The 12,619-nt window shown below is 59.5% G+C and overlaps 2 protein-coding genes across 3 annotated transcripts; one reads left to right on the top strand and one right to left on the bottom strand.

The window, feature by feature from the left end:
* Positions 1-12: 12 nt before the first annotated feature.
* On the top strand, positions 13-4,119 carry PRADC1 (protease associated domain containing 1). 2 transcript variants are annotated; one of them, XM_077177940.1, is made up of 5 exons: positions 13-170; positions 1,206-1,306; positions 1,618-1,719; positions 2,359-2,526; positions 3,543-4,119. In XM_077177940.1, the coding sequence occupies exons 1-5, from the start codon at positions 119-121 to the stop codon at positions 3,732-3,734; spliced, it is 615 nt and encodes a 204-aa protein (XP_077034055.1). In that variant the 5' UTR covers positions 13-118; the 3' UTR covers positions 3,735-4,119. The 2 variants fall into 2 exon arrangements, with proteins under 2 accessions (XP_077034055.1, XP_054489841.1); XM_054633866.2 differs by having other exon boundaries at positions 14-170; positions 1,610-1,719.
* Positions 4,120-4,328: 209 nt separating this feature from the next.
* Positions 4,329-11,361, bottom strand: SMYD5 (SMYD family member 5). The gene is made up of 13 exons (XM_054632877.2): positions 10,733-11,361; positions 10,452-10,560; positions 9,777-9,916; positions 9,451-9,572; positions 8,758-8,827; positions 8,494-8,598; positions 8,003-8,065; positions 7,779-7,849; positions 7,117-7,223; positions 6,838-6,894; positions 6,499-6,593; positions 6,167-6,237; positions 4,329-5,697 (listed from the first exon to the last, which is right to left on the bottom strand). The coding sequence occupies exons 1-13, from the start codon at positions 10,796-10,798 to the stop codon at positions 5,559-5,561; spliced, it is 1,215 nt and encodes a 404-aa protein (XP_054488852.1). The 5' UTR covers positions 10,799-11,361; the 3' UTR covers positions 4,329-5,558.
* Positions 11,362-12,619: the final 1,258 nt, after the last annotated feature.

The raw sequence follows: 12,619 nt of genomic DNA, 5'->3' as shown, positions 1-12,619 counted from the left end.
CTGCCCGCGCCGGCTCGCGCGTGATTGATGGCGGCGCAGACCAATAGAAAGGAGGGCGCTAAGCTCATCCGCCAATGGAGAGCGCGGGGCGGGCTGGTGGGCGGGGCGTGGCGCAGCCATGCTGCTCTGGCTCTGGCTCTGGCTCTGCGTCTGCTGCTGGCCGGCCCGCGGTGAGTGAGGGACGGAGGGAGGCACGGAGCGGGGACAGCACCCGGGCCGGGCCGCCACCACCCGGATCCCGCTCCCGGACCGAGCACACACCCCAGGCATCCCGGTCCGGCCGCCTCCCCGCTCGGCGCACCGCGATCCCGGTGTATATCCCCTCCCGGCAGCCCGGCCCCGTTGCGGTTCCTCTGCTGTGTCTGGGTCCCGGTGTATTTCCGCTCCTGTGTCTGTATCCCGGTGTATTTCCCCTGCCGTGTCTGTATCCCGGTGTATTTCCACTCCTGTGTCTGTGTCCCGGTGTATTTCCACTCCTGTGTCTGTATCCCGGTGTATTTCCCCTGCCGGCAGCCCGGCCCCATTGCGGTTTCTCTCCTGTACCCGTATTGGGGTACGGGGGCATTTCCCCTCGCTGCGCCCCCACACCATTCCTTTTTTCCTCCCACATCCCAATCCGCATGCATTTCCCCTCCTGCATTCCACCGTGAGTGCATTTCCCCTCCTGCATCCCCATCCTGGTGCAATTCCCTCGGTGCAGCTCCCCATCCTGGTTGCATTTCCCCACCCAGCACCCCAGTCCCCAGCATTTCCTCTCACTGGGGTCTGATCCCCTTGGATTTCCCCTCTGATCCAGGTACATTTCCCATCACTGCACCCCAGCTCCACTGCATTTCCTGCTGCATCCTCACCCAAGTGCATTTTCCCTCCCATTTGTGATCCTGGCGCGTTTCCCCTGTGTTCCCCTCGGTCTGGGTGCCTATCACCCCTCTCCCCTCCATGGTCCAGCTGCATTTTCCCCTTGAGCACCCCAGTCCCTGTGCTTTTCTTGCCCCCATTCCCTCTCAGCCCCTGGGAACTCCCCCATCTGCCCTTGGAACACCCCAAAACCTTTGGGGCATTTTGGGTCCTGGGCCAAGATTTGGCATTGCTGGAGGGCCTGTTCTCTCCCCCGTGGTTCACGAGTGATAACTGGGACTTTCCCCCTTTTTTCAGGGATTTTGCCTTTAGTTTCCCTTGCCTCAGCTCTGTCCTTTCACCCCCAGGATTACGCATCCATGAGTATTTGTACTTCCAAGTGCTGAGCCCCGGAGACATCCGCTACATCTTCACTGCCACCCCAGCTAAGGATTTTGGTGGCGTGTTTGTAAGTATTAAAAACTGAATTTGCCCCTTTGGCTCCCTCCATCCCAATACTGCTCCTTGGTGGGACTCAGTGATTTGGGGTTTTGGTTAAAATGGAGTTCATTGCTCTTCCACAAGCATCCTTGGCCTCAACAGGATTCCAGAGGTGGGGATTGCCCCTGGGGCTGGCTCTGAGTGTCCCTGAACCTGGGAGCCCAGAATCCCCCCAAAGCAGCTCCCAGAGGGATGAGCAGGGTGTGGGGTGGGCAGGGTGGGGAGGGGGAGCAGCTCCATCCCCCAGCTCACCCCTCCTGTCTCCTCGGAGAACACAAGGTACGACCAGATCCACCTGGTGCCCGCGGATCCTCCGGAGGCCTGTGGAGAGCTCAACAATGGGGTCTTCATCCAGGACCAGATCGCCTTGGTGGAGAGGGGGTAGGTCTGGCATCATGGCACCTCCTGGGGACCCTGCTGGGCAGGAGGGGAGCCCTGGCCACATCTCCCCGTCACCTCCAGATTCATCCTGTGGCTTCCCCCACATAGATAAACCAGGAAAATGCAAGGGTGTTCCTACCCTGGAGAATTGCATCTTGTGTTTTTTAGCCTGTGGCAAGGTAGAAAAAATGCTGTCAGGGTTCAGATTGAAAGAGAGTAGGTTTAGATTAGACAGTGGCAAAGAACTCTTCTCTGTGAGTGGTGAGGCCCTGGCACAGGTTGCCCAGAGAAATTCTGGAGGATGCCTCATATCTGTGGAGGTGTCCAAGGCCAGGTTGGACACTGGGGCTTGGAGCAGCCTGGAACAGTGGAACATGTCCCTGCCATGGCAGGGGTGGAACTGGATGAGCTTTATGATCTCTTCCAACCCAAACCATTTCAAGATTTTATTTCTTTTTTTTTTTTTTTTAGGAGTGTGGGTGGCTTGTGCCTAAAATACAGACTCAAAGGAGCAGGGTTTGGAGGAGGTGTGGAATCAGGGAGACAATCCCTAGTTTGGCTGTCTCCAGGCCAGCTCTGGCAGGTGCAGGCTCTGGAGCCACCCCAGGTAGGTGACAGCGTGGTCCCTCTGTGCCACAGGGGCTGCTCGTTCCTGTCCAAGACACGAGTGATCCAGGAGCATGGCGGGCGGGCCGTCATCATCGCCGACAACGCCTACGACAACGACAGCTTCTACATCGAGATGATCCAGGACAGCTCCCGGCGCACGGCCGACATCCCCGCGCTCTTCCTGCTGGGCAGGGACGGGTACGTGACAGGGTGGGACAGAGGGACGGGTACGTGACACGGTGGGACAGCTCTTTGTGCTGGGCAGGGACGGGTACGTGACACGGTGGGACAGAGGGACGGGTACGTGACACGGTGGGACAGAGGGACGGGTGTGTGACAGGGTGGGACAGAGGGACGGGTACGTGCCAGGGTGGGACAGCTCTTTGTGCTGGGCAGGGACAGGTACGTGCCAGGGTGGGACAGCTCTTCCTGCTGGGAAGGGATGGGTATGTGACACGGTGGGACAGCTCTTCCTGCTGGGCAGGGACAGGTACGTGACACGGTGGGACAGCTCTTCCTGCTGGGCAGGGACGGGTGTGTGACAGGGTGGGACAGCTCTTTGTGCTGGGCAGGGACGGGTACGTGACACGGTGGGACAGAGGGACGGGTACGTGACACGGTGGGACAGCTCTCCCTGCTGGGCAGGGATGGGTATGTGACACGGTGGGACAGCTCTTTGTGCTGGCCAGGGGATGGGTACGTGCCAGGGTGGGACAGCTCTTTGTGCTGGGCAGGCATGGGTATGTGCCCAGCTGCCTTCCCGGGTGGGACAGCTCACAAACAGCCAAGTGACAGCCTTGTCCCGCACAGCAGGGAGGTTCAGTTCTGTTCATTTAGGGTGTTCAAGGGAAAGGGGAAAATGCTGCTGGACCATGGAGGGGAGAGGGGTGATAGGCACCCAGACCAAGGGGAACACAGGGAAAATGCACCAGGATCACAAATGGTGGGGGAAATGCACTTGGATTAGGCTGCAGCAGGAAATGCAGTGGAGCTGGGGTGCAGTGATGGGAAATGTACCTGGATCAGAGGGGAAATCCAAGGGGCTCAGACCCCAGCGAGAGGAAATGCTGAAATTTAATCATTAATCAAGCTGGGTTCAGTCCTGGTTACTGGGCAGAGTTGGAGCTGGGTTAGTTGTGGTCTGTGCTGGGCTCTGGCTGCACCCTCCCAGCCCTGGCAGCTTGGGAACAGCTGTCACCCTTCCATCCCCCCAGGTACATGATCAGGCGCTCCCTGGAGCAGCATGGGCTCCCCTGGGCCGTCATCTCCATTCCTGTCAACGTCACCAGCATTCCCACCTACGAGATGATGCAGCCCCCCTGGACCTTCTGGTAGCAGCAGAAGGCTCTGGTGGATCAAGGACTTCCTGGTGCATCCCAGGGTCTTGCCCTAAGGACCAGGTTTGAGGAAAGGATCCCAACGTGCTCCAGAGATCTGCTGGACTCGGCCACAGGGAGATCTTTCTGCTGGCACTGGTGTGTGGCCAAGGGCAAACACCAATGCCAGGGGGAACCTTGAGCCTGGCACCGAGCTGCGACTGTGTGGGAGGGAGGTGAGGGCCCAGAGCACTTCCCTGGAAACATTTGACCTTGTGCTGCTGATTTGGAGGGATGCAGGACTGGCAGGGATGGGGGAGAGCGATACAGGCTTGGTCTGTACCAGGAGGGCTCACCTGATGTCTGTATATTTTTGTCTGAGCTAATGAAGTCTGAGTAAGTTTTAGAAAAAGGGAAGTTTCTCTTTTATTTCTAGCAGTCAGCCGATAAAGGGATAAATCTCATCCTCAATTTTTTTTCCTAGTACAATTCTCCAAGTACCTCCTGCAGCTGGGGCAGGGCTCAGTCAGAGCCTCATGGGACAGCACAGCCTCCAGCAGGGGTGGGCTGATCACAAATCCACTTGCACAGGTGTCTGTTCCCTGAGCCCCGGGTCCCCACAGGACCAGCCCCTGGCTCACAGCCCTCTCTGCACCCAGCAATACAAAGCACAGGGGTCCCAGCTGTCACCAGTCTTGGTTTATTAGGAACACTGAAGGGGATGTGGCCCGGGACGGCTGGGGACAAGCAGCAGGAGGCAGGGCTGGCGGTGATGGCAGTGCCACAGGTGTGCCACCCTCGGTCCCACAGTCCAGCTGCCATGGACACAGCAGCAGGAACACAGCTCCCCAAAATCCATGGAGGGAGGAAATAATCCTGGGTGCATCCCTGACCTGCTGCCTCTCTGTCACTTGGAGCCATTGTCCCTCCAGCCACATGGTCTGCACACATGGACACTGCTGCATGGTGTGGCCTTGAGGGTGGCAGCATGGGATGGATGACAAGGGGACATCCAGGGGGGCCACTCTGCACTGGCACATCTCCATGTGGGAGCACTGGGTGCAGGGAAACACTCAGCACATGCTGCATCCCCGGGCACATCCTCATCCCACGGCCAGCTGAAGGGAGGGACAACTCCCTCCCTACAAAACCCAAAATGTCTTCTGGGTTTGGGATGACACCCAGCCCTCGTGAGCTCCTGCAGTCATTGCCTGGGGCTCTGTGTCACAGGAAGGATGGGCCGAGCTGGGAAGGAGGTGTCTGCAGGGTCAGCTCTGCTCCCCCTGCTGGACTCGAGCTCTGGGCCACTCTCCAAGGCATCCCCTGCGAGATGCTGCTGCCCCTCACTGCCGGCCAAGGCATGGGATGGAGGATATACAAGGGCCCCAGCTCCATAGTGTGTAGATAGTGCTAATATAGACATTAAATAGTACCCTCGTGCACAGACACACGGACACACACACACACACACGTTCCCCTCGTCCCTGCAGGTGGGAAGGACAAGCTCCTCCACATCCACAGCCTGCACAGACACAGCAGAGCCACCTCACGGGTGACCAGCTGGTATCCCAGGGGCTGGCTGGATCCCACTCCCCTCCAGCCTCCCCTGCAAGCACCAGTCAGCCCCAGCAGGAACTGGGATGTGCTGGAGGCCCACTGGCTCACAGCTTGTCCTCGCAGGGAGGACGAGGGCAGCCTGACACACACACACACAGGCACAGGGACAACACGGACAGGCAGGAGCAGGGCCTGCCTCCGGCTCCTGGCTGCCCCGCTCCGGCACCTCGGCACGCGGCCCCGCCCGCCCCCACAACACAACCCTGTTCTAAATTAAAGCTGCTGCCTCTTGGAGGAGCCTCCAGGCCCTTCCCTTCCCGTCCCATCCCATCCCTGTCCTCGGGCCCGGGACCAGGATCACACATCAGTCATCTCATCCTCCAGCTCAGCATCGTCAGTCTCTCCTTCGCCCTCCTCCTCCTCGTCCGACGTCACGTCGGCGTCGTCGGCTTGCGCGAGGCACTTGGGACACGAGCAGGTAAACAAGTAGTTCTCCCTGGCAGGTGGGCAGGCAGGAGACAGGCATGGTGTGCACAAGCTACACTGCCACACTGCTGCTGCCCAGGGGTGGGGAGAGAACAGCCAGGAAGGGGCTCAACGTGTCAGAGCCAGAGCAGCCTGGGGGTTCCATCTGCTGGCTCAGGCAGGGTAAAGGTACTCTGGGTGGAGTGGGGGATTTCTCAGCCCCACAGGGGTGATGGGACAGGGGGACAGTGACCCCAGCAGGAACCTCTACCCTTGAGGGACAGACAAGGAAAAGGAAGGGTCTGCAGGTGTAAGCCTGCAGAGAGAGGGGGGAACCCAAATCCTACAACACATTACAAGGAGCTCGAAGCACCAGAAGCACCTCGTCCTGCACACACCCCCAGCCCACTGAAGTTCACACCCAGCCCCGGGGTGGGGATGCTGCCCTGATGGGTGTTTGGGGTGTCAGGGGGTGTGAGGTCCCCCCAGGTAGCCCCTACCTGAGTATCTTGTTGCGGCTGTGTCTGCTCCGCTCCCTCTGACAGCAGTCTAAGTAACTGATGCAGATTTCCTGGCAGCAAACAGAAATGGGCTGGGCTCAGAATCGCTCCCCATGATCCCAAAGCAGCAGCAGTTCTCCCAGTCCCTCTCAGAATCAGGCAGAAACAGGGGGTGTGGCAGCTCCTACACGGGATGGGGATTGAATTCCTCTGCCAAGATGATGCAGGACACAGGAGGTTTTGGGGCTGGGGTCCATGGAAGATGTAGCGGACACAGGGATGATGCCAAGGTGTGATGTCACCTCAGGTCCACCCAGGCCCTGCTGTCTCACCTCTCCTGCTTCGATGTCCTCCAGAGCAGTGAGATGCAGGAGGAAGTTGTTTTCTGGGAAGGATGTCTCAGCATTGGGGATGCAGCTGTGGTTACCTATGGGCAATACAATCTCTGCTAAATGCCCCAGTGGCTCCTGGAACCACACCACATCTGAGTGCATCCAAGGCAGGGCTGGCCATTCCACAGCTGGGCAAAGTGCCAGGGAACACCGAGAGCAGTACCCATCCCATCCACCCCATCCCATCCCAGAGATGGCAAGCACAAACCCCTTTCTCCAGGGAAAGAGGCGAGCCAGCCTAGCACGGGACATTTCCCTCGCAGTCCTCGTGTTACTTACAGCAGCTCTGCAGCACATAGAGCCCGGATCCCTCGCAGTTGAGGAACTCTCCCGACTCTGCAGCACAGACAGAGGGGTTAGAGCTCTGCACGGTCCCTTCCAGCTCTTCCACACACAAGCACAAAGGAATGTCCATCAACAGGAACACCCACAGCCAGCAGGGCCTGGCTGCTGCACGGGGGTTTCCCAAGAGCCTTTCCCTCCCACTGGCAGGGGATGGAGGACAAAGATCCCTATCCCGAGGCTGCCTGCCCTGTGCCTGCCCTCCCAGAGGCTCACCCTTCTCAATGTCCTTGTAGAGCTGGTCGATGAAGGCGTCCAGCTCCTCCCGCTGCAGCACGGGCAGCTCCAGAGCATCGCACGCGTGCACCCACTGGCTCAGGGAGCTGGGGAACAGGGGACATGGCACAGTGCCAGAGGGCTTGGGGAGCAGTGCCACAGTGCCACAGGGCTTGGGGAACAGGGGACATGGCACAGGGCCACAGGGCTTGGGGAACAGGGGACATGGCACAGTGCCACAGGGCTTGGGGAGCAATGGGGCAGTGACACAGTGCCACAGGGCTTGGGAAGTAGTGGGGCAGTGCCACAGTGCCTGGGGAACAGTGGGGCAGTGACACAGTGCCACAGTGCCTGGGGAGCAGTGGGACAGTGACACAGTGCCTGGGGAGCAGTGGGACAGTGACACAGTGCCACAGTACTGTCAGAAACAGCAGAACATTTCTACAGTGCCACAATGCTCTGAGCACACAGTGGGACTTTACAGAGGAGATCCAAGGCGGCTCTGAGCAGCCAAGGTCTGGCAGAGGGATGTGAAAGGGTTGGACACAGCCAAGATGAAGTTTTTTTTTTTCAGTCTGCCCCTCTCTCCCCATGTCTAAACCCAGCCATTGACATTGCACATCTGCACTGCCTGGCAAAGAGCACCCACAAAGCCCCATTACCTGGTTCCTATGCCTTGGCCATTGGTCCCAACGAGGGCAAAGAGGGATCGAAAGCCTTCTGGGGTGAACCACTGCAGAAGGGACAGACAAAGCAACTGAGGAGCCTGCAGGAGCACCTCGCTCTGCAATGCTTCAGGGAGCTTTGGGGGAAGCAAGGAACCAGCAGAGTCCCAGGGGAGCCCTGGCCAACACTCCTGGGCTGTCTGGGAGGCAGAGCCACTCACCCTGCTGAGATATTCATCATAAAGAGCCTCAGTGAAGAGCAGGCGCAGCAGCTCCAGCTGGCCCTGGCAGGACACAGAGCAAGGTCAGGGTGGGGGTGCTGGGGGTGCCAGCCCTGGGCTGAGGCTGAGCTCAGAAGGCTCCAGAAGGATTCAGGCTCCCCAGCCTGCCCTGCATGGCTGGAGGCTGCTGCCCTCAGAGCCGTGAAATCCACCCTTTTAGCAGCAAAAGCCACCCACTCAGCAGCTAAATATCACACTGTCCCAGCCCACAGCAGGAACATCTCCCCCACAGGAAGGAGCAGCATATCCCATGAAAGCATCACAAGGCCAAAACCCTCTAAGCAACCACTTCCTCACTGCCAGGGCCCTACCTTTTAGCCTGGAGTTTCCAGTATTTCCTATCCCTGTGTAATGAGGCTTTTGCATCTGTGGGCTCACAGACACAGGCAGGAGAAGGAAGGCTCCAGGACTGAAGAGCTGCTGGGTCTTACCTTAAATTTATCCCCCAGCAGTTTGTGCACAATCTCCTCTTCTTCATTTGCTGTCTTGTTGCAGAACTGGGAGAAGGCCTTGATCCACCACTCCTTGTCTTTAGCCTGACAAAAGAATCAAGCAGAGGCATTGCACCAACACCATTTTCCTCCCCAGCTCAGAGAGAGGGACGATTGTCACAATAAATGCTGAGAAAGCCAGGCCAAGGCATCAGAGCCTTGGGAATAACATCCACAATGGGATAACAAAACCACCCACCGTACCTGTTTGATGGTGGCAACCATCCTGGCCATCAGCATGATGCTGGATGTCTCTGGGGGGTAATGCATGTTTCTGTGGGATTAAAATAGAGAAGAGATGAGCAGATCAGGGCTGGCATGGGAATGAGAAGCTGGAGAGAGGCAGAAACAGCTGCCATAGGTGTGGTCAGGCCTGCACTGATCCAGCACACCAAAGTGCTCAGTGCAGCATTGCTGTGTAGGGACCCAGTGGAGAGAAACCTGCACCCACCTTCCTGCTCCATGCATACAAACAATCCCCCTCCATCCTGCTCACTCTGCTGGGGCCTGGGACAAGATTTCAGTCAGGGATGTTGCTTATCCCCTTAGGAACCAGTTTTTTTTGAAAGCAGGGACAGAAATGGGCCCATGGGATGCTACAAGGAGGATCTCCCAGAGGCTGGAGATCTGCAGGAGCACCATAAAACTGCAGGAGTGAGGGATGTGCATAGCTCAGAGCTTTGTAGCTCTTTAGTGGGAGAAAGATAAGGAGTGCTCAGCTGTGTGTCCAAACCCTTGGGCTGCCAACATCACAACACCCAACTAGGAAAAAGAGCTGGGCAGAGTCCCAGGGCCACCCCCACCCTCCAGCCACCTTGTGCAGGGATGCACAGCGAGGAGCCAGCCCAGGAGAGCCACCTCCCTTGCCCGTGGAGGCACAGGCAGGTGAGGCCCTACCTCCATGCCTCCTGCAGCTTGTTGAGGGGGTGCGTGGGGTCGTCCCGGGACGGGCCGAGGCACAGGACCTGGTGGTACTGCTCCAGAGCTGCCTGCCTGCACTCTGCACTGCAGTACGTCACCTACAGCGAGGGGACAGCACTGCCATTGTGGCAGCGGGAAAGGGGCTCCCAGATCCAGCTGAGCCAGCTGTGCCCCCTCCCTGACCAGCAGAGCCCTGGCTCTTGGGCCCATGGCACAGAAAGGCAGACAGCACAAGAGCCCAGCTGGATGGGAAGGACTCAAGGATGCCAAGGAGAGCACGGTACCTCCCGGCAGCCCCGTACCTGGCAGCGGGGACACTGCTGGTGCAGGTCCTTCCTGATGCTGCACTGCTCCGGGTGAGGCAGCACCAGGGAGCTCTTCCCCAGCAGGCGCTGGGCGTTCTCCTCCGCTGTCTCCAGCGCCCGCAGGCAGTGATCACAGGCTGTGGGGGACAGGAGGGGTGGGTGGAGGGATGGATGGAGGGATGGAGGGATGGAGGGATGGATGGATGGATGGATGGATGGATGGATGGATGGATGGATGGATGGATGGATGCCACAGGAAAGCCTTTGGAAAGCAAAGGGACCAGAACCCAGGGCAAAGCAACACAACCACTACCAACACCAGAGAGGAAAAAGGGGATGGGGCTTGGAGCAACCTGGGTTAGGGCAAGGTGTCCCTACGCATGCTAGGGATGGAATATGATCTTTAAGGCCCTTTCCAACCCAACCCATTCCAAGGTTCTATGGTGGCACCTGGCACATTCCTCCAGAGCTGATGGAAGTCACCATTCCTCAGACGACACCCGAACTTGTCAACAGTTTAGTGCAAAGGCAGAAAAGGCAGCAGGGCCGCGTTTATAGAGGCGCCAAGACAAACCCAAACCCTTCCTTCCCTTGGTACCCCTGCGGCCCCGCGGTCACCCCACCGGGACAAGAGACAGGGATGGGGACACGCCACCAGCGCCGGCCGCTCACCTCGGTAGTTGTACAGGGCATTCCAGAGAAACTGGGATGACACCACCGGCCTCTCCACGAAGACTGTTTCCCCTTTGCGGATGTTTCTGGTGGCGAACAAGCCCTTTCCCTGCCGAGGGACAACCGCGGGTCAGGGACGCGCCCGAAGCCGAGTCATACCGGGGAGCTGAGCTGAGGGAATCCCTCCATGCCCTCCATCCCCGCGGGCTTTTACTCGCTGTGCCCCCAGGCTGGGCAGGAAGGGAGGGACCCTCACGGAGGGCACACCGCGGGCTGCTCACCTTGGCGCTGCTGATGAACCGCGCCTCCGCCGCAGCCCCGGCGTGTGGCCCCGCCGCGGCCGCCATCTTCGGGCGGCGACTTCCCCGCCCTGACCCGCCGGGCAGCGCCTCTTCCTCTTCCTCCTCCTCCTCCTCCTCCTCCTCTTCCTCCTCCTCCTCCGCCCCCTGCGCCCCTCAGGGGTCCGCGCTCGCCATCGCCCCCCTCAGCCGCGGGGCGCGGGGCCGGCGGCCATCTTGGCCCCCCCTTCCACAGCCCCCGGCCAGCGTCTGGAAACAGCGCCAAAACAGCCCAAAACAGCGCCAAAACACCCCAAAACGGGGCCGGGGCGCTGCCGCTGCCACCCCAAATCGTACAGGAGTTTGCTGACTCTCCCTAGTCAGTTAATATTATTGAATGGTAGAGGAATAGCCGTCACAGCCCTGTCAGGCACAAGTTCCCCCCTCACCTTGAAGTCTCCCCTCGGGGAGCGAGGAGGCATCGCCCACTGCCCTGCGCACCCAAAACTGGCCCGACTTTCCCCAAAAAGCCTTCAAAACGCGCTACTGTGGCCACTCTGCCCTGGCTACCTCCTGCTTGGCGGTCTGCAAAGCCTTAAAGCCCGAGGAAACGCGTGTTTGGTTGTATTTACTAATGTACAGCGCCGCGGCTCAGCCCCGCTCCTCGCTGGCCAGGCGGCGGGAGCGGGGTTGGGAATTCGGGACGATTGCGTGTTCGCGGCTTTGGGCAGTGATTTGGTGTCACTAGATGTCACTGTCGGCTCGTGGCGGGGACACGACACCGGGTGACAAGGCGGGAGCTGCCACCTCCATGCCCTGGCCTGCAGCTGCAGCATGGTCTCAGGACTGGCCACTGACCCACGGCATGGCTCCAGGACTGGTCACTGACCCACGGCATGGCCTCAGGACTGGCCACTGCTCCGGCCACCCGGCCAGGGGACAGGGGACAAACAGGCTGCCAGGGCCACGTCCCCTGGCCGTGCTGTGGGATCCCGGGCCAGTGGGGCCAGTGCAGGCTGTGCTCCATCACACTGTGCCCATGGCAGGGACCACAAGGACGAGGCACAGGTGAGGCAATGCTGCTGTCACTCACCATTACATCCTCAGCGATTCATGGAATATTTATGTGGGAAAAACCCTCTAAGACTAATGTTCCCTGGCACTGCCAAGGCCACAGCTGAGCCATGTCCCCAAGTGCCACATCCACAGGGCTGTTAAATTCCTCCAGGGATGGGGTTTCCACCACTGCAGCTGTGCCAGGGCTACACATCCCTTCCTGTGCATGAATTTTCCCCAACATCCAATATAAACCTCCCCTGTCACAACCTGAGGCCGTTCCCTCAAAGATTTCTTCATGGAAAGGGGTGGAATGGGCACTGGCAAGGGCTGCCCAGGGAGGTTTGGAATCCCCATCCCGGGAGGTGTCCAAGGAAGGCCTGGACAGGGCACTCAGAGCTCTGGGCTGGGGACAAGGTGGGGATCAAGCACAGCTTGGACTCTGTGACCTTGGAGGGATTTTCCAGCCTCAGTGATCCTGGGATTCCTCTCCTCCTGTCCCTGTTCCCTGGGATAAGATCCCAAATCCCCCCGGCTGTGCCCTCCTGGCAGGAGCTGTGCAGAGCCACAAGGGCCCCCTGAGCCTCCTTTGCTCCAGGCTGAGCCCCTGCCCGGCTCCCTCAGGGATTCTGCAGCCCCTGCCCGGCTCCCTCAGGGATTCTGCAGCCCCTGCCCGGCTCCCTCAGGGATTCTGCAGCCCCTGCCCGGCTCCCTCAGGGATTCTGCAGCCCCTGCCCGGCTCCCTCAGGGATTCTGCAGCCCCTGCCCGGCTCCCTCAGGGATTCTGCAGCCCCTGCCCAGCTCCTTCAGGAATCCTCCAGCCCCTTCCCAGCT

Source organism: Agelaius phoeniceus, chromosome 4 (assembly GCF_051311805.1).
Source record: "Agelaius phoeniceus isolate bAgePho1 chromosome 4, bAgePho1.hap1, whole genome shotgun sequence".
NCBI classification, from domain to species: Eukaryota; Metazoa; Chordata; class Aves; order Passeriformes; family Icteridae; genus Agelaius; species Agelaius phoeniceus.
This window is presented reverse-complemented; position numbering and strand designations above follow the sequence as displayed.

What these genes read in the sequence shown, in the direction of transcription:
- PRADC1 (XM_077177940.1), top strand. Translation starts at nt 119, where the DNA reads ATGCTGCTCTGGCTCTGGCTCTGGCTCTGCGTCTGCTGCTGGCCGGCC. An exon ending in AGGATTTTGGTGGCGTGTTT is followed by an intron (nt 1,307 to 1,617) that starts GTAAGTATTAAA and finishes GGAGAACACAAG; the next exon opens with GTACGACCAGATCCACCTGG. An exon ending in ATCGCCTTGGTGGAGAGGGG is followed by an intron (nt 1,720 to 2,358) that starts GTAGGTCTGGCA and finishes TCTGTGCCACAG; the next exon opens with GGGCTGCTCGTTCCTGTCCA.
- SMYD5 (XM_054632877.2), bottom strand. Translation starts at nt 10,798, where the DNA reads ATGGCGGCCGCGGCGGGGCCACACGCCGGGGCTGCGGCGGAGGCGCGG. An exon ending in AGCAGTGTCCCCGCTGCCAG is followed by an intron (nt 9,573 to 9,776) that starts GTACGGGGCTGC and finishes CCCTCGCTGTAG; the next exon opens with GTGACGTACTGCAGTGCAGA. An exon ending in AGGACATCGAAGCAGGAGAG is followed by an intron (nt 6,238 to 6,498) that starts GTGAGACAGCAG and finishes GTTTGCTGCCAG; the next exon opens with GAAATCTGCATCAGTTACTT.